Below are 18,926 nucleotides of genomic sequence, written 5' to 3'. Positions count from 1 at the left end.
CAACAAACACTCTGTGAGGTGAGTGGGGCTGAGAGACTTCAGAGAAGTATGACTAGCCCAAGGTCACACAGCAGCTGCATGTGGAGGAGCGGAGACGCGAACCCGGTTCCCCAGATTACGAGTCTACTGCTCTTAACCACTACACCACACTGGCTCTCGGAGTGGGATTATCCCGGGAGTGGGATAATGCCTACTGCTTGCCTGGATGGAGGCTAAAGAGATGTGTTTGCAATGTGGCTGTATGTGTGTAGAAACCTCAGGGTTTTTTTTACTGTACAAAGGTAAAAGTTGCACCTTTTGCTCCAAACACTTCTGCCTCTGGCCATGCTTACCATTTGCATGTGGCCCCTTGCAAAACTGCCCATGAGGTAATGTGGTCCTCTGGCTGAAGCAAATTCCCCAACCCTGGGCAAGATAGACCTTTGATTGGAGGCATCTTTGCCAATGCCTGACTTCGATCTAGGCTGTACTTCTGCTTTGCTCTTGCTGTTTTTCTTTTGCCTTGTTCTTCAAAAAGAAAGGGAAAGGAAGGAAGACTGTAGACATTTCTGCTTTCGAAATTCAGCCCAGATAAATGGAAATAGTATGAAATTTGAATCCTGCCTCTGTATTTTTATTTTTATCCTAAAACATATATTCTACCAACTTAAGGATGAAAGAAATGTAAGGCAGCTAATGCATTCAAACATCAAACAATCAAAACCTATATCACAATCATAAGACCAGAATATTAATATTAACATTAAAAATAAAAACAGTAATCATTTCTAAAACAGCTATCTAAACTAAGGATTGTAGCCAATGTCACACTAAGCAAATCTCCCATCAGCACAAGGATTTCTGCACAAAGTGGCCTTTCACCCCCCTCTTCTCCAGCCCCATGCAAAGCCTAAAATTGTTCTGAAGGTTCCCCCAAACCCTGCATTTGGGGAGGATGTATGTATGTGGGGGGGGGGGGAATACCCCTGGACTAATGAATCCAGAGAAGGCAAAGCAGGATGTTTAATACTAAATATTGTGCTGTAAGGTAGGGTTGCCATATTTCAAACACTGAAAATCAGGACAGGAAAGCTAAATATTGAGCTAAATATTGTGTTTCTTCTCTTTCTCTGTGTGTGCTGTGTCTGTGTCTACCCTTTTCTGTACCTGTAGACTGCAGCATGTAGCAACTGACCGGTATAGCTACTGTGCTAGACAACAGTGCAGAGAACAGTGCATGGTCCCTTGGTGTAACAGTAATGTGAGGAACAAGCAAAAGGATCTGTTGCTGCCACTAGAAGGTGCTCATTCACCAGTGCAGGGGATATGTAAATGCACAGCCTCCAACAAATGACAGAGACAAAAGTTCCTCAAATGCAAGTGTCTCTGTCTTGTGGTAGAGGGGTTAGCATGCTTGGAGTTCAGTATTCCCAGAGAAGTACTCCTAAGATGATGTGACACTAGGGTAGAGGAATTAGCTACAGAGCATAGCCAGTTGTAATAACATCTGCACAGGTTCCAGGCCTCATTGAACTCAGTGGAGCTTATTTCTCTGTGCTTAGGACTGTGCTACTGCAGCTAAGGGCTCATCCAGACTTCCACATGCCCCACCTCTTTCCCCTGAGAAAACCCAATCTTTAGAGCTAAATTGGAGCAAACATTGATTGGGTTTTCTCCAGATTGATGTTTGCTCTGATTTAGCACTAAAAAGCAGGTTTCTTCGGGGGGGGGGGGGAGCAACAGGTCAAAGGCAAAACTGCTCAGATACATGCCTACAAAGCATGGGACAAGCAGAAAACTGCTCTGACCCGTGGTTTATAGGCACAGGACAAGTGGGAGTGTGGCAAAGACCAAAGGCTGTGGCTCAAAATGCAGCTGGATTGTTCTTACTCTCAGTTTTGGATCAAAGCTGGTTTGGTGTGAAATGCATTGAAATGCAGTATTTCGTAAGAAACAATAGAATAGATGCAAGACAGATATGGTTTGTGGCTAACATGTGCACACCACTTCCCAAACCAGGGGTGGGAGTGCACAGGATCCGTATGGCCGAAGTCAGGGGTCGGCAAGGTTTACCTCGCCTAGGCTGGTTCACTCCAGCAGAGATCCCTCCATGGACTGGATCATGCCCGCCCGCAATTTCCAGCATCTGTGTCTGCGCAGACGTGATTTCCGGCACTGCGGATGTGAGTCCCCACGCTGCGCTGTGCTGGTTTAGCCCAGTGCATGGGGGCTCGCCGAACAGGCGGCTCAGTTCGGGGGAGGCTCATGGGCCAGTTAAACGACCCCCATGGGCCGCTTGTGGCCCATGGGCCTTAGGTTGCCGACCCCTGGTCTAAGTCATGGGCAAGTTTTCAGTTGTTAGTTGCAACTGTGATGGGCAAAAGGGTTTCCTTGGAACTGAGCTTAATGTCAGGGATACTAGCTCTTTCTCCTACACAGTATCTCAGGTTGTTGATTGTAAGAGGAAAGGCTATTACCCCTGATAGTAAATCCAGATCCAAATGGTAGCCCTTTTGCTCATCCCAACTGCAATTAACTACTGTAAACTTGCAGTGTTCCCCCTCTGGTTTAAGGAACCAAATGCCCCTTCTGATTTTGTTGGACTTCCAACTTCCATCTGCCCCAAACCACTACAGCCATTGGTCAGGGATGATGGGAGTTGTACTCCAACAGCATTATGTTCCCCATCCCAGTCTTGAACTGATCATTCTAGTCCATTGGTTTTGTCCTTTTCCCATTCAGCACCCTTTCCTTGTCCTTCAGTTAGACAAAGGCAGTCAAAGTAACCTACAAATGTGCAAATGGTGGTGGGTGTTTGAAAGAAAGATGTGGCAAAACAATAAATAACATAGCATATGGTCAGCTGGAAGAGTACATTCCCTAGAGCTGTATATTGCACCAAAGCCTGTGTTTTTGAGATACTTAGTTTTCGTTTAAGTATTTTTAAATGCCTAGAAATGCCATGTGTATTTATTTACCCCACTCTGATTTTTATGTTTCAATTAGAGAGGAGAGATCCTTGCATTAAAAAAAATGAGCATTTTGATATATCGACCATTGTAAAATGTATTAAACACAACCAGCATTTGGAATAGATTAGCCGAGTGGAAAGTTATGCCCCCTGCACACAACACTCTATGGTGACAAAGTTGGGTTTTGGCCAAGGCCAGCAAAGAGGCACTCTAACAGTGTTATCATTTCCATTTTGCACAGAGTATTCAAGAAGAACTGATTCAGCTTAAGAGAATTATTAGGCAATGACCCGCCTCTTCCACATTTGGGGGTGGGGATTGAGGGTGCTCTGGTGAAGAACTGCCCAATCCCTGGAGCCAGGACCCATCAGAACAGACCAATGGTTGGACCCAGTATAAGGCAGCTTCTTATGTCTGCTAAATTTACATATTGCTTCTTAAGGAATAAATGTTATAATTAAATTGAATGCTGTCCAAAAAAAAAATTCATTCATAGGATACCAATTATTTCATATAAAATCTGGGTACATATTTTGAAAAAGATATGGCTGTATAGGGGAAATAACTTTAAGCACACCTAGTAAGAGTAAGGTAGGGGAGCAAGAAAGAAAGGCAGGTGGAAAGGGGTATTCCTCAACATCCTGCACACCTATGTTCCAAAGAAACAATTCTAGTTTGTGAATAGCTCCAGGCTGGGTTTTATTACTGTTTCATAGAGCCAAGAGTTATTGGCCCTGCAGGCTGCTCCCTTTGTTAGAGGGAAGCCCTGTGGTTAAACTGGAAAAGGGGTTTGTTAAAAGGCCTGCAAGTGTTGTGCCACAGAGTTGGTGCTATTGTGTTTCACATTTAAACGTGAACGTTGCCTGTCAATTAACTACCCACTCCATCCAGAAAGAGGAAAACATTTTATGATACTTATATATTCTTTATTGGGATGATGTCAGTCTGTAAACAGACCAGCAGTCTGCAGGAAAGAAAAACAGCGCACCAGCTCATTAATGAAAGGTAATACGCATTGCATCAGTCATTCCAAGATAAAATGCATTGCCACCTACAGTTAAGGTTTTGTCACTTTCTCCTAAGAATGTTTGCCCGGGCCAATTAAGCCCTTGTCAGCACTGAGGCATGGAGATGCCTATGTGAAGTCACCAAACACAGCCTTGCTCCCTTCTTAAATGTTTCCATGGATACAGATGGAGTTCTAGCACAGTCGTTTCATTCATGAAAACTAGTGGCCTGCTAATATGGCTTTAAGTAGGAATACTCTTCTCCAACCTCTCCAGCTTCTCTTCAAGAAATTTAATCTGCTCCTCAAGGTCCTTCTGTTCAATCAGTAGTGATGTCTTTTCCTGTACAAAGTGCTTGTAGTCCTGAAGCTGCGTTTCAGTCATGTATTTGGAAAGAATACCTGACACCACCCTTTCTCTCCGATCCAGATTCTCTTTCAGGTCCTTTGCATCCTCCCGCTGCCTGGACAAGAGTCTGTGCCGCTCTTTTAATGACTGCTAAAGACAACCAAAACAACACAGAAATTAGTGTGCGAACATGCAACGATTATTTCCTTCTGTCCTGTAGTCAGTCAACTGGTCCTCCTGACACTTCGTGTTTAGAACTTGCATTGTATTTTAACAAAACCGGAAATGATTCCTATCATGCCCTAAATTAATCTACCATGAATCTGAGTGTGGATCGTGGCCAGAGAATGCCCGCGGATGCCTATTTGTTCATAATATTTATTATCTGCTCAAAGTAATATCAGAGCAAGTTACATTAAAAACAGCAGAGACTCTCTGTAGTTTCAATATGGCACATGTTAACTGTGGTGTATTTTATGGACCCGAGAAGTGACAGAAATGTGATCAGAGCAAACAAATGGATTTTACCAACATCACTGAAGTTGCAGAATGATCTCCCACACCCACACCCCCGAAATATTTGTGCTTGTCTGACCAGGTACAGCTTATGGTGGAAAGACTGACTGAGGATCAAATTTAATGCAACACACAGTAAATGTATGAACAGTTTCTTGTCAGTGTGAGGGTGCTTCCCTGTTTTTTCTTTCTTTCTTTTTTTAAAAAAGCTTTCTGTTTACTTTTCTACCCATCTTTTACCTTATGGAAATAATTCTGAAGGGGAAAATAGCCAGAGATGAAAGAGATTCCATACACCCCACTACCAATTCCTCTGGTGTCTCCTATGCCATGTGTTTAGTTTCAGTCTCCAAACAAGAGTTAATACTTCGCCTGAGAGACCTCTGTATTGTGGAACACTGAAAAATTGTCCAAGATTTCAGAGGGGCAGAAGTCAGATAGGGGACAGCTGGCAACATGGTGATTTCTCACCCCATTATTGACACATGTGACACACACCCTCCTTCAAATGTTACTAGCAACAGCCTGGGATCAGCTACATCACAGCAGCACCCAAGCTGCTGAAGGCAAATATTACATACTAGATCCTAAGCACCATTAATCATGGAATCCACATTGTTGCAGCAGGTGTCTAGATTTAGAAATTTATGTCCACAGAAGTCCAGGCAACCAGAGAAGTCATATCTTGAAGGGCATATAGTAAAACAGCCTACCCTCAGTTCCTTCCTTGCAACCCACCTTCTCCTCAGCATCTGTGTTTTCATCCATTTTCTCCATAGCGTTTTGGACCCGAGCAAGGCGGCTGGAGAGGCACAGCAGCAGGCTCACCACCTTCTCCAGATCGCCAATGAACATCATGTAGCGCTCGTACTCATTGGGTTTACACAGGTCTTGGACCAGGGACTCCAGCTCCTTGCCATGCACAGCATACCCCTTAGCTTCAGACTCAATAAGCTCTCTCTCAAGCCACAGAGCCTGTAGCTTCAGATGGATGCTGGAAATAAGTTCTCTCTGCAAGGAAGGAAGGCATTGAGAAACTGAACTCGGTTTGATAGACAGGTTTTAAGTAGGGTGGTTCTCGGATAAGGTGGCAGGCCCTGAAGGAACACTTCGGAGGAGAACATTTTAAGCCAAAATTCTCTCCTACCTGGCATGGCAGGGTTTATAAGCCTCTTTTTACTGCCTTAAGCTCCTTGTTGAGTTTCTGTGGGAGTGAAGGAAATCCAAGTCTGTCTAAAACATTGGACAGCTAGGAAGGCCTATTGCTCCATATTTGCCACCACAGAAATTGTCTTATTGAGGTTACAGGGATATCCTAAAAGGGACACAAAGCTTGGGCTAACATTGCTTCTGAGTATATAATCCTTTTCAAGAAAACTAATTGAGGCAAGCCTTTTCACAAAATGCAGGAGCAAAGCTATACAATTCTGAAATGAAATAAATACAGTTTATTATAATGAAAATGCTGGCAAATATTACTTAGGTGAATGCCTTTTTTCACCGATTGGCCTGGGTAGTAGTAGCTGCTATTGTTGTTGTTGTTGTTATAATAATAATTAGATTCACAGAACAAAATCAAAATATAAAACCACAAAATATATAATCAAAATAAAAACAACGCAATAACCCCCCCCCAAAAAAATACATTTTAAAAGGGCATAGAATGTCAATGAAAGATGGAGGGCACAAGGAGAAGGGGACGACAGAGGATGAGATGGTTGGACAGTGTTCTTGAAGCTACTAACATGAGTTTGGCCAAACTGCGAGAGGCAGTGAAGGATAGGCGTGCCTGGCGTACTCTGGTCCATGGGGTCACGAAGAGTCGGACACGACTGAACGACTGAACAACAACAACAGAATGTCAATGAAATCAACCAAAGGCCTCGCTAAAAAGGTACATTTTTGCCTGTCGCCTAAAGGTGTATAATGAAGACGCCAGGCGAACTTTTCCGGGGAGAACATTCCACCGATGGGGAGCCACTGCAGAGAAGGCCTGTTCTCGTGTTGCCACCCTCCGGACCTCTCGAGCAGGAGGCACACAAAGCAAGGCCTCAGAAGATGATCTCAGGGTCCAGGTAGGTTCATATGGAAAGAGGCAGTCCTAGAGGTATTGTGGTCGTGAGCTGTTTAAGGATCTATAGGTCAAAACCAGCAATTTGAATTGGGCCCGGAAACTAATTGGTAGCCAGTGCAGTCCAATCAGGATTGGTGTAATATGCTCAAACTGTCTTGCTCCGGTGAGCAACCTGGCCACTGAATTCTGCAATAGCTGAAGATTCTGAACGTATAATGCATTGCAGTAATCTAACCTTGAGGTTACCAGAGCATAGACAACAGTATTGAGGCTATCCCTGTCCAGATAGGGGCATAGCTGGGCCACCAACCAAAGCTGATGGAAGGCACTCCGGGCCACTGAAGCCACCAGGAGTACCCACAAGCTATAAACCTGCTTCTTCATGGTGCGGTCCTGGATATGGAAGGCTAGAATAATAGATATGGATGGCACGCATATCTGATATATGACAAAACAACAGTCCACAAAGAATTTTTAAATCATACTATAAGAAAACCCATATATAAAACTTGGATAAAGTATAAGTGGCTCTTGGAGCCAAAAATACCAAAGTGGGTGTCACCATTGGAAGCAATAGCATTAAAGAAAAGTTATTTGGAAACAATTTGGCCTACTTATCAACAATTAACATTTGAAAAAGAGGGAGATATCCAATTGAAACCATATGAGGAAATAAAACACCATTGCAATAGTTGGCTACAATATCATCAATTAGCAAATAGATTCAGACAGGATAAAAAGAAAGGATTTGAAAATAATATATCTAAATTGCAGAGCGAGTTAATACAGCCTAAGAAAAAGAATATATCGAGACTGTACAGATTGCTGTTAGAATGGGAATTGAAGGATGAAATCACTAAGGAGGTAATGATTAGATGGGCGAAAGATATTGGACATGCAATTGATTTTGATAGATGGGAGAGATTATGGAGAAGAGATTTATATTTTACAGCCTGCGTAACCATAAAAGAAAATATATTTAAAATGATGTACCAATGGTACATCACACCAGAAAAATTATCTAAAATATACAAAAATCAGTCTAAATTTTGCTGGAAGTGTAAAAAAGAAGTGGGTACATTTTATCATTCATGGTGGGGATGTAAAGTGGTTAAAAAATTCTGGGGTGAAGTACATGATGAGTTAAAAAAATTATTCCAAATCACATTTTCAAAGAAACCAGAGGGCTATCTACTGGGTTTAATTTCGAACAATATATCGGAAAGGGGACAAAATTCCGACAATTTCTGAATGGAGAATTAAAATGTGTGAGATGGTAGAGATGGCAAAAATAACAGCAAATATTAGAGGTTGCTCTAATCAAGAACTAATAAAGGAATGGGAAAGACTAAAAGAATACATGATCATATCTTGTTCCGGAATTTATATTTTGTTTAATTTGGAGTAAATCGTACAGGGGAAATGAGAGATTTGGAAAATCTAGAATAAGGATAAAAGGATATAGGATGTAGTAACACGATTATAAAAGATAACACAAGGTATTGAATAAATAAAATCACGTACGAGTGTGGGGGAGTGAAGGGGGTGGGATAAGGGGATTTAATAATTTCATTGCTTTTATTGTATGGATATATATTGGTATGTGTGTTTGTGTTTTATGGAAATCAAATACAGATTATTTAAATAAAAAAAAGAACCTGCTCCTTCAGAAAAGCATTTCCCAAGCAACACCCTCTGGGAACGACCATCCAAGTAGGACTGGAACTACTGCAAGGGTCTAAAAAGCAAGTGGTTGCCCCAACTGATCCGAGCATCTTGTCCACATCCTTGAGCCTTATCAGCTGAAACTCATCTAATGCAACAGGACTAGACTGTGCTTTGGACACCCCATTTGGTTCATCTGCTAGTGGGATTCAAGACTTACAGTCACCAAAGAACTTTGTTTCTAGCACTTCTGTAAGTGTAAAAAATAGCTCACACCACCATGGGGTCCAGCTCAGCCATCTGTCCTCAAGCAGGCATCAGGCAGAAGAGGAAAAATAGATTCCAGGAAGTGGAAGAAAGCAAGCTACTGGTCCCCAATTGTTTTAAAGCCTCAACTCTCTACAATAAAGTCAGATTGCCCTGTCTCCAGGGCCCTGGTATGCACACAATGAATGTCACTATACATCAGAGTTGAGGCAGCCACACCTCTGTCTGATGCCAAGATTTATCAACATTTAGATGGGGGAAAGCATGGTAGGGCAGATATAGAGTAAGTAAGTGGATCCTGTCTATGTGTGTGATAGGCGGGATTCAGCCACAGGAACTTGAACATGCATGTTTATGCTAACTAGGCTGCACCTATAATGGTTTTTAAAACAGAGGGCAGTAAGATCAACATGGCCATGTTTTAACAATGATTTATTTGTGCCTTGCTCAGGTGGCTTATGAGGTTCTTGCTCACCCATTTATTCTCACATCACAGCAACCCTATGAGATAGGTTAGAGAGAGAGGGATTGAGTAGCCTGAGCTCACTCAGTGAACTGTCGGGGTTTGGGTGCTGGAGCTCCTCGTGCACAACTTGAACTAGTCATGCACGAGGTACCAGTTGCGGGGAAAGCGGCCAGCGTTCCGCGTGCTTTTGAGCACGGTCGCCGGCCAAGTCTCACAATCCGAAGGAAGCTGAGTAAGCCAATTGATGACTCCGAAGGTGTATGAGTTCCTAGTTGCCTTCTTAGTGAAAAGTTGCCTCGTGAAATAGAATATACCCTGACTCTGAATAGATGAACCAACTTAGGAAAAATAAAATTTTACTTTAAACCTTTTACTCCCCCTTTTACCCCAAAGGAAGACAGACACCGGTTGTATCTTTAGTGGCTTCGGCAGAACCCGCATAGGCTCGTCCCCTAAGCTAAGTTCACCTAAGCTTAAAGTCCCTGCGCGCCCAATCTTCCGCGAGGCTAGCTAAATAACACTAAAACCGAAATATCTTCCGCGAATCTAGCCCTAGGCTAAACCTAAAAGAAACCTGTCTAAGGCTAAACCGAATGATCTTCCGCGATCTAACTCTAACTAAAGAAAAACCCATCCAACCCGTCCAGCCCGCTCCCAATACCCTTAAACTAAACCCTGAACTTAAACTAAGGTAAAAGAACGTCGACTGACTAAACCAAAGAAACCAAGGAAAAAAACGCGCCTAAGCGGGGGTGCCTCTGCCTTTTATTAGGGAACAAACGTGACATCATCATCAATGCCTCAACCAATAAAATCACTGTTGCTGCCCTCCAAAAAGGCGGGAAGCAAGTTTAACGCTCATTAACAACTTTGAACATGACCGGAACTATAAAATAAAGGCGGATTAATCTCATAAGTGAACCACACTATTCATTCATGCTTTCACTTTCGCTTTTGCGCGTAGTTATACCAAAAGTAGATCTCGAAAACCTCATTAAATAACCAAATAAATATGAATCCATGGCGGATCCGTGAAACGTATTCCGACAGTGAACTTCATTGTTGAGTGGGGATTTGAACTTGGCTCTCTCTGATCTTAGTCTGGCGTTCAAACCACTATTCAACACTGGCGCTTATATCAATGGCTGGGACAAGTCAGGTTCATCATCGGAAGTGACAACTTATAAACCGCCGAAGAAAGTTACAGGTGGGCAGAACATGACTGGCAGAGTTGAAATGTCGCCAAGTTTTAATGACTAGCGAGCCTCCTTTGCAAAGAAACTTGGGATTTCTGCCAAAGGAGCCTCAGTATAACTATTTCCTCAGTTATGGTTTCATTCTCTGCATTGTGAAAGCCAATATGACACACCGAGCCTGTCAATAAGAAGGGCTGCCAGATTTCAAAATGAAGCGTATCATATTCCCACAGGATGCCAGGTCTCATTCATGTAGGGTTCATGGCCTTTCCGGGGAAAAGTGGTGGAGTAAAGGCAAAACCACTCAGATTCATACCTAGAAAGCATGGGGCAAGTGGAAAATTGCCCAGACCCGTGCTTTCCAGGTACAGGACAAGCGGAAGTGTGGATGAGCCCTTAGTCTGCATCCTTCTTGAGAGAGAGAGATAGAGAGAGAGAGAGAGACCCTGACCAGGAGGTTGGCAGGCACATGTATGACAACAAACAGTGGGCCTAGAATGTATTTAGATGCTCTAGGTGCTGTCCTAACCATCCTTAAAGAAATCAGGCCTGAGTGCTCACTGGAAGGACAGATCCTGAAGCTGAGGCTCCAGTACTTTGGCTACCTCATGAGAAGAGAAGACTCCCTGGAAAATACCCTGATGCTGGGAAAGATGGAGGGCACAAGGAGAAGGGGACGACAGAGGATGAGATGGTTGGACAGTGTTCTCGAAGCTACCACCATGAGTCTGACCAAATTGCGGGAGGCAGTGGAAGACAGGAGTGCCTGGCGTGCTCTGGTCCATGGGGTCACGAAGAGTCGGGCATGACTAAATGACTAAACAACAACAGGTGCTGTCCTCTAAGGCTGGCTTATTAAACTGCCACATTTGCCTCGCTGCCTGCCTCTGGTTTCCCTTTCTCTGTCTTGTTCTCATTTTTTCAGAGGAGGAGAGCAGGAGGGAGAACCAGAGAGAGAGAGAAAGACAGAGACTTTGTTGGAGGAGGTTGTTGCTGTTATTGGTGTTATTATTTTTTATTTCTTTATGTGTTATAATTTATGTGGAAATTGTTTCAATTGGGTTGTGTGCTTTTTGATGGTTTTTATTTTTTATGACTACTTTTGTTATGTTTGTAATTATGTGTTTTTTAATGTTGTAAGCTGCCTTGAGCATGGTTTTAACTGTGGAATGGCAGCACACTAAAACAATTATGTATGTATGTCTATATGTCTGTATGAAAGGATGCAGTCAGACAAACATGGAATCTTAGGAAACTGACAGAGGGTGGCTGCTAGTGTGTCATGTGTCATGGCTTGAAGAGACCTCCAAAATCTGGAGCGGGATGGTTGTCCAAAGGTTGTCTGAAGTTTCCCCAGCCCTACTACACTCACATATCAGAAATGAAGTCCCACGGAACCCAAACTAACTTCTATCTGAATAAACATATACAGGATTGCATGGTCACTTGTCTACCTACTTTCTTTGATGTAATGCTGTCTGGATCATCAAGACTTTCTCTGCTTTTACTCAGAATTTGGTCCGTACTTTGCTCAAGAAAACTCTGAGTCCCATGAGATGGGTCTGCTGCACAGTCACTGCTTCTTTGGCTGTTAAAATAAAAAAACAATCATTATAAATGCTTCTTTAACAATGTGACAAATAATATATTAACAGAGATATTATTGATCACAAAAAAGTGCTCACACAGAGCACTCAAAACCACTTTCCCAGCCTCTCAAACATTGGGATGGCATTCAAAGTATTACTAATTCAACAAAGATACTGTAATGGCTGCTGGGTCACCATACTTCGTAGTTTGTTAGGAACCTCTGATGTAAATTTTCTTAATGGGAGTTCAGGGTTATAAGGAGACCCCCCCCCAAAAAAATGATTTTCTTGCAGGTGGGGTATGAAGCCAGTACTCTGCTGGGTGTGGAGCATGTGTATGAGAGAGAAAAACGTGGTTAGCAGTTTCAAAGGAGTCATCACAGGTGCCCTTCCCTGCTGGCGAAGCGAGGAAGAAGCATATACTGTGGGTTCTGGTGAAATCTTGCGAGTGCCTCGCAAAATTTTGCAGAGACCCTCATGAGATCTCGCTGGTACCTGGAAGCCGCACGACCCAGTAAGCAAGGCCAGTGATGGAGCTTCATGCTCTGGGACCGGGGGCGGGGAGCAGGCGGAGGCGGGTCTGGCACCGGGGGTGGGGTGCGCCGCCCGCGGGGGTGGCGCACCCAGCCTGGGCAGGGGGGCAGCTGTGATGGAACCCCACCAGGATCGCGCTGCCCGGGGTGGTGCGCTCCCATCGCCCCCCTTCCTCCGCCCCTGAGCGAGGCTTTGGCAGGACTGGCAAAGGGTGGTGAGTTGTGTGCAGCATGCACCTTCCCATTTCACCTCATGTGGCAAAACAGGATGGGATTCCCCTGCCCCTACCCAAAGTGTGCTTCCTGTGGTTCTCTGTGCCATGTATGTACTTTCCTAACCCAAGAAAATCTTTAATAAAAAACAAATAATAAGAAATATATAAACTTACTCTTTTTCTTGGACAGACTGAATTCCCTCCTTCCTTCTGCAGGATCTGCCTGGCATTGAAATGTTCACAGGGAAAAGGCCTTCCATGAGATCTAAAGCAGTCTTCCTGGTGGGATGGGGCGTGAGGATGTCAACCAGAGACTTGTCTTTGGCAATAATCTCAACTGCAAGGTCTTCACACCTTTGGTCCTCTGTTGATATTGACTGTGCTAAAGATAAATCTGTGCCTTGTGCTGGAAAGTTACAATCATGCTCATCTTGCAGAGCACTCGAATCTGCTAATGGATGGCTAGTATTTCTATGTCCTTGGCTGTCTAACAAGGCAGTGCAATAATATGCCCTGCTCTCTGAGTGATGGGTTGCGTTATTTGCCTCTAATTGCTGCCACCGGGTTCTTCCAGAAGCACTGGGAAGTTGGGATTTGTCACTTAATTCTTTCTTCAACAGTCTGCTGTTCTGTTCTTTGAAAGCCGGGAAGTCAAGAGCCATGTCTGCACCATGTGAATTTTCAGGAGAATTCTCATCTTCTCTGCTATTTCCAAGACCAGATTCTTCTTTTTCATAGACAGGGAAGCTAGAAGAAAGACAAAGCTGTATAAAATTATTTTGCTTCTTCTTTGCCTCTGGGTTCCAGGGATGGAGTACTCACTCAAGCTTCCATGTCTGGTTAAGTCCTGCTTTTAGGTTCATGACTGGTAGGTTTATAAACAGCTTTGTTGTTATTGTTGTTGTTGTTGTTGTTATGAACAACAAATAGAAACACAACTGTCTTTCGGCAAGCCAGAGCAGCACACACAGCCTTCTCTTCCATCGTATAGAAACATAAGCATGTGCACATGTGCACACACAGAGCCATACCCAGTAGGACTACACCACACCTAGCAAGTATTAATGGGGAAACCAGATTATTCAAGTACAGGCCCCTGAAAAGGTACATTGAGTACACAACAGGAATTGTGCGCGGCTGCTACAACTGATTCTGCTCCTTTGCCCATCACACAGAAATGCCACAAATGACGCTTCCTAGCATGGACAGAAGAGTAAGCTGCATCTAATTAATTTCTGTGCATCAAGCAAAAGTCAGATATTTAGTTGCAGTGTCTTTCAGGATCTCCCACCCCCTGCCCCACATTTAACCAGACATGCTCATAACATGCTCATAACAAAGGTGCTCCTGAAACCTTTTGTTTTTGTTATTTGAGTTATATTGGGGCCACTGTGTTGTGTTGTATACAATAGAATTCTTCAGGCATGGTATAACCATGGTTTAGATGTATGGTGTGAATGTGCCCCAAACGTAAGGGTCACACAGACTATGCTGTGTACCACACACATCTCTGCCCTCCCAACATCCCACTGCCATCTGTGCCCCTTAGCACCTGTCACCCAAGGTGACTGCATCACGCCTCCTAGTGGTAGGGGCTGCCCCTGGAGCCTGGATGGAGAAAGCTGGTCCAGAGCCTGAGAATGCTTTGCAGCAAGGAAGATGCTCCAGGCTGCAGTTCTTATAGCCTGCCACATGGGACAGCAGCACACAGAAAAAAACATGCCCAATTCCAGCCCCAGCAGTTCTTGGCACTCAAGACTATGATTAAGAAGCAGTGGAGGGAGGCAAGCATGATTATAGTGTCAGCAACATTCTGTTCCTCTCCTTCAAAATTGCACTTTTCCAGGACAAATTGATTGTGCCAAAGTGATTGTGAGCTTTTCCCAGGGGATTGCAGAGTGCATCACCTTCTACGTATTGCACATTTTATATGTGCATGTGTGCTCTCTCTGAGTTAACATGGCAGCTCAGAATAAATAGAAACACATTGGCCCCAAACGGGAATGTTTATTTTTACCTGGTACTAGGCTCTTCCTTGACTTGCTTTCCTTCTGTGGAAGCCGGAGGCATCGGGGCAGGCTGTGGTGCTCTTCCGCTCGGAATAAAACTCCTACTTTCCCTCTGGAGGGGAGGGAGGTCAGAGGCTGCATCTGAGCCGCTGCCGAAAGACTCCTTAAAAACCTCATCGTCCATCTCAGCAGGGGCTGGTGAAGAAGGAAGGGGCTCCAAAGGTACGTTTGGAGAAGGCAACCTGCCAACCGAAAGCAGGGGTACACTGCTTACACCTGGGAAAGTGTGCGAGACTTTATTTGTGGTAGGGGGTTGTTTCAGTTCATGGACTGTTGAATTTGATCCCCTTTGTCCTCCAACACCTTCCACATGTGGCTGTCTGAGCCCAGATGATGCAGGCTCACAATGCGCCAGAGTATTTGCATGCTTTTCTCCTTGCCAGTCTTTGCCTGTCTGTAGCCCAGAGGAAATATGCCACCTCTTCAGGTGGTGAAGCTGATCTGTACTTTGGCTCAATGGGGACAGTCTAGCCATTTCAGAGGTGCCAGGTTCTCCCATAGACTCCCCTCTTCTTCCAGCACTTTGCTTTGCAACCACCAGAGCATCTGTTTTGTCAGACAGATCAGCTTCCAGTTTCTCCTTTGATGGGGAGCTAAAGTTTGGTTTTATATATATATATATATATATATATATATATATATATATATATATGTATGTATGTATGAATGAAAGCAAAGTCACTTCATTTCATTCATCCTTTGCCCTAACAGACCAGCTTCCAGTGTCTAATTATAAATGAGGCTTCCCTCCCCACCTAGTGCCAAATGGAAACAGTAGGGAAGCACTTGCACTGAGAAAACTTTTGAAGATTCATAGCCTGAGTAGCAAGGCCACCTTTATTGTGTGTGCATGTGTATGAAAAGCAAGCACCTGGAAGCTCTCTGATACCCAAATTGTTATTCATTCATATGTAAAATCTGCTAGGTAAACGCACCCTCAGTGATGTTAACTGACACATGCAAATTGATTTTGTGTAAGGCTTTCTACGTGATCACTTAGCTTCTCCCTCTCAAGGGTGTTTAGCTGTCCTGCTTCTACCCACCTTAGGTAATGAACGCCAGCTTTTTGTGTACGTGCAAACAACAACTTGTTCGTTTGCTATATTAATGCACGCATTAAAAGAGCAGATGTCCCTACCATCAGATAACAACAGGCATATATTGGGGGCAGGTGGGTTATAAAATGATCTGTTCCCTTTAGAGCAGCTGACTGTGCAAACCTAATAAATCTGAAGCACTTTTATGAGTTGCTTTGAAGTTGGAATCCTAATTCACTGGAATGCAGTTATGGTACCAACATTTCTTTCTGGAAAGGAACTGAAGAATTTAAAGGGTACGGGAAATGGAGGTAACTGATGAAGGTTAATGTGTGCTATTTTAGTCGGGCCTGTGGCTTTCTCTGTCAGTGAAAGATAATAAAATGTATCATCCATAGTCTATAAATCTGTGCTAACTGAGGGGATAATCTTACATCTAAGTATTTTTCCATCCTTCACTTAACTTGAATTTTAACCAGTCTTTTTATACTGCATCAGTGCCAAAACTCCCTTTTGTTTTAAAGTTCTATTTTAAGCATGCATCTTAAGAGTTATAAACAGATCCAGAGGAAACTTCCATTTTCTTCTCCTTGCAAGTCAAATGCTGTTTCAACAGGAGATCAGATGGTGGAGCTATGATCTCAAATAATGGGCAACAGAACTACTGTTTTGCACCTCTGGAATATGGAGAGGAGTTTCCCCTGCTCCATTTGCAGCCATTTCACATTTTTCTTCTTCACATTTTGAGGCCCATGAGAGACTCAAACAACAGTCGAAATAAATTAAAAAAATTGTCCAGTAGCACCTTAGAGACCAACTAAGTTTGTTCTGGGTATAAGCTTTCGTGTGCATGCACACTTCTTCAGATACACTGAATCAGAAGTCACCAGACCCTTATATATAGTGGGAGGGTGGGTTGGGGTTTTTCTCAGCTGTAGGGCTGCTGAGGCCCCATGGCGCGCCCTGTCCCTATGGGCGCCACGTGTCCCCTGCCGCATGGGGTTCGCAGCATCCATAGGGTGTCCTGTCCCGATGGGCATTGCACCCTGCCCCTATGGGCAGTTCACCCTGCCCCCAATGCCCCAGGTGCCCAAGAGTCTTCCTCCGCCCCTGTTTACAGTACATTTCTAGGGGCTTTTCTTGCATGTGTTTATTACTCAGTTGCAGAAAATTACAAGTCTGATCTATATATACAGCAGAATAAGTTTGCAGAATCTTGAGATGTGGCAGAGTGGATTGTACTACTCCAGACTGCAAGTAGATCATTATATTTTTTCAATGCTGCCTCATGTCAAAAACTCCCTGCAAGTAAAAATAAAACAAACAAAAAACCTACCAAACTAGGAGAGGGGAACTTGTGCAACATGGCTTGCTCAATGCTGTGCTAGTTTTCTACCTGCAGTGAAGACCTTTTAAAAGCAGGGAAGCATTCAACAATATCATTCTATGTACAGTCGGAAGTAGCACAGTTCTTTCTGCTGCATGTGTAGACCAGGTCACTGGTGAAGACCCTCTTAAGGAAAATAATAATAATAATAATAATAATAATAATAATAATAATAATAATAATAATGTATTTGTACCCTACCCATCTGACTGGGTTGCCCCAGCCACTCTGGGGAGCTTCCAGCATATTAAAAACCTAGTAAAACCTTAAACTTTAAAAAAATTCCCTGTACACGGCTGCCTTCAGATGTTTCCTAAATGAAAGGCTTCTATTGCATAGAAATCAGTTTCCCACCTCTCAAAATGTAGCATTTTCTTGCACGGGAAATACTATCTTGCCCCAAACAGGCATGCCTGTCATAACACTTTGCATAGTTTCGGTGATTGCTGTGCAAAGGTCATAGGCAACAGGAAACTGGTAGGACTGAAGTCAGAATCCGCAAGCTGCAGAACCAACCGCAGCAGACATTAGGTCAGTGGCTCCCACTTCTGCTTAACAGCTATGGGGACAACAGAAAGTTTGGCTGTAGCCCTAACAATGCCACAAGTAAATCCTACTGTATAGCTTTACTCTTAATGGTAGGTGGGGTTAGGATTGCAGCCTCAACACTTGGTTCTGGCTAGCAAAGTCCTTATGAAGAAGTTGCTGAGTGTCTTTCTCCATGCCCCCAACCTGCTCTATCAATCTTAAAAGTAGTCAAGGACTGGAGCACCGCAAATAAGCAGGCCCTGGATCCTACTGAACCAAGATGCCAGTTTTATGAACATTTATTCAAAGGATTGTGGCATGCAGAAGAGAAAGTTCTTCCTAAGGAAAAAGAAATGGCTAGATAGAAATTAAGACTTCTGGATTAATTCCATGAGCTGTTAAAGTTTTGGGTATACAGATCCAGAAGCTCTTGCTTTCTTCAAATATCCCTGAATTTGATGGTTGATGTAGGGGAAATCTTCAAGTCAGAGATATTGTGGTAATGCCCCCTCCCCTCAACAACAACAACAACAACAAAACACCAAATAAAACACTCTCCAACTCTTGAATTCCATCCTAAGTATTCTTTAAAACCGTTATCTGCAACCACTGCATTCATTTGCAATCCCAATAGTGCTACATAGAAGGCAGAACCATTAAACCCTTTCAGTTATATAGATGTTTTGTTATTCACAAAGCGACAGATCAACAAATATATGTGCTGGAACGAAGGGGAACTGAATGGAGAATGCAATTCCATTTTGCCAGCAACCGTGCACATTCACAAGAAAGCCTGACCATACATTCACCCAGTCCTCATGCACTGTCTCAAAATGATGGTGGGGCAAGTGACTGTACCCAGGAGATTTCATGCATTGCTTGGTCAACAGGAAAGTTGCACAGTGTTATACCACAGGTAGAATTGCTCAGATGTATCTGGAAAAACTTTTACGCTTGGGTGGAACTAAGAGCTGGTTCAGACATTTAACTGTGTTGTTCTTACCATGAGACACATTTACAGTGATGCACTTACATTACAAACCTAATGTATGACTCACCCCATACAGTGATGGCCTCC

General features: G+C 43.5%; 1 protein-coding gene across 1 annotated transcript in view; it reads right to left on the bottom strand.

The window, feature by feature from the left end:
• Positions 1-3,863: 3,863 nt before the first annotated feature.
• Positions 3,864-18,926, bottom strand: part of SHROOM1 (shroom family member 1) — a 49,548-nt gene continuing 34,485 nt past the window's right edge. Inside the window, exons 5-9 of the mRNA XM_033140044.1 lie at positions 14,845-15,489; positions 13,002-13,574; positions 11,949-12,078; positions 5,561-5,833; positions 3,864-4,456 (exon numbers count right to left, since the gene is read on the bottom strand). Coding sequence (XP_032995935.1) covers positions 4,202-4,456; positions 5,561-5,833; positions 11,949-12,078; positions 13,002-13,574; positions 14,845-15,489 — 1,876 coding nt within the window. The 3' untranslated portion in view covers positions 3,864-4,201. The remainder of the gene's footprint in view (positions 4,457-5,560; positions 5,834-11,948; positions 12,079-13,001; positions 13,575-14,844; positions 15,490-18,926) is intronic.

This window comes from Lacerta agilis, chromosome 2 (genome assembly GCF_009819535.1).
Source record: "Lacerta agilis isolate rLacAgi1 chromosome 2, rLacAgi1.pri, whole genome shotgun sequence".
Taxonomy (NCBI): Eukaryota; Metazoa; Chordata; class Lepidosauria; order Squamata; family Lacertidae; genus Lacerta; species Lacerta agilis.
Note: the sequence above shows the minus strand (reverse complement) of the source record. Positions and strands in the feature narration are given on the sequence as shown.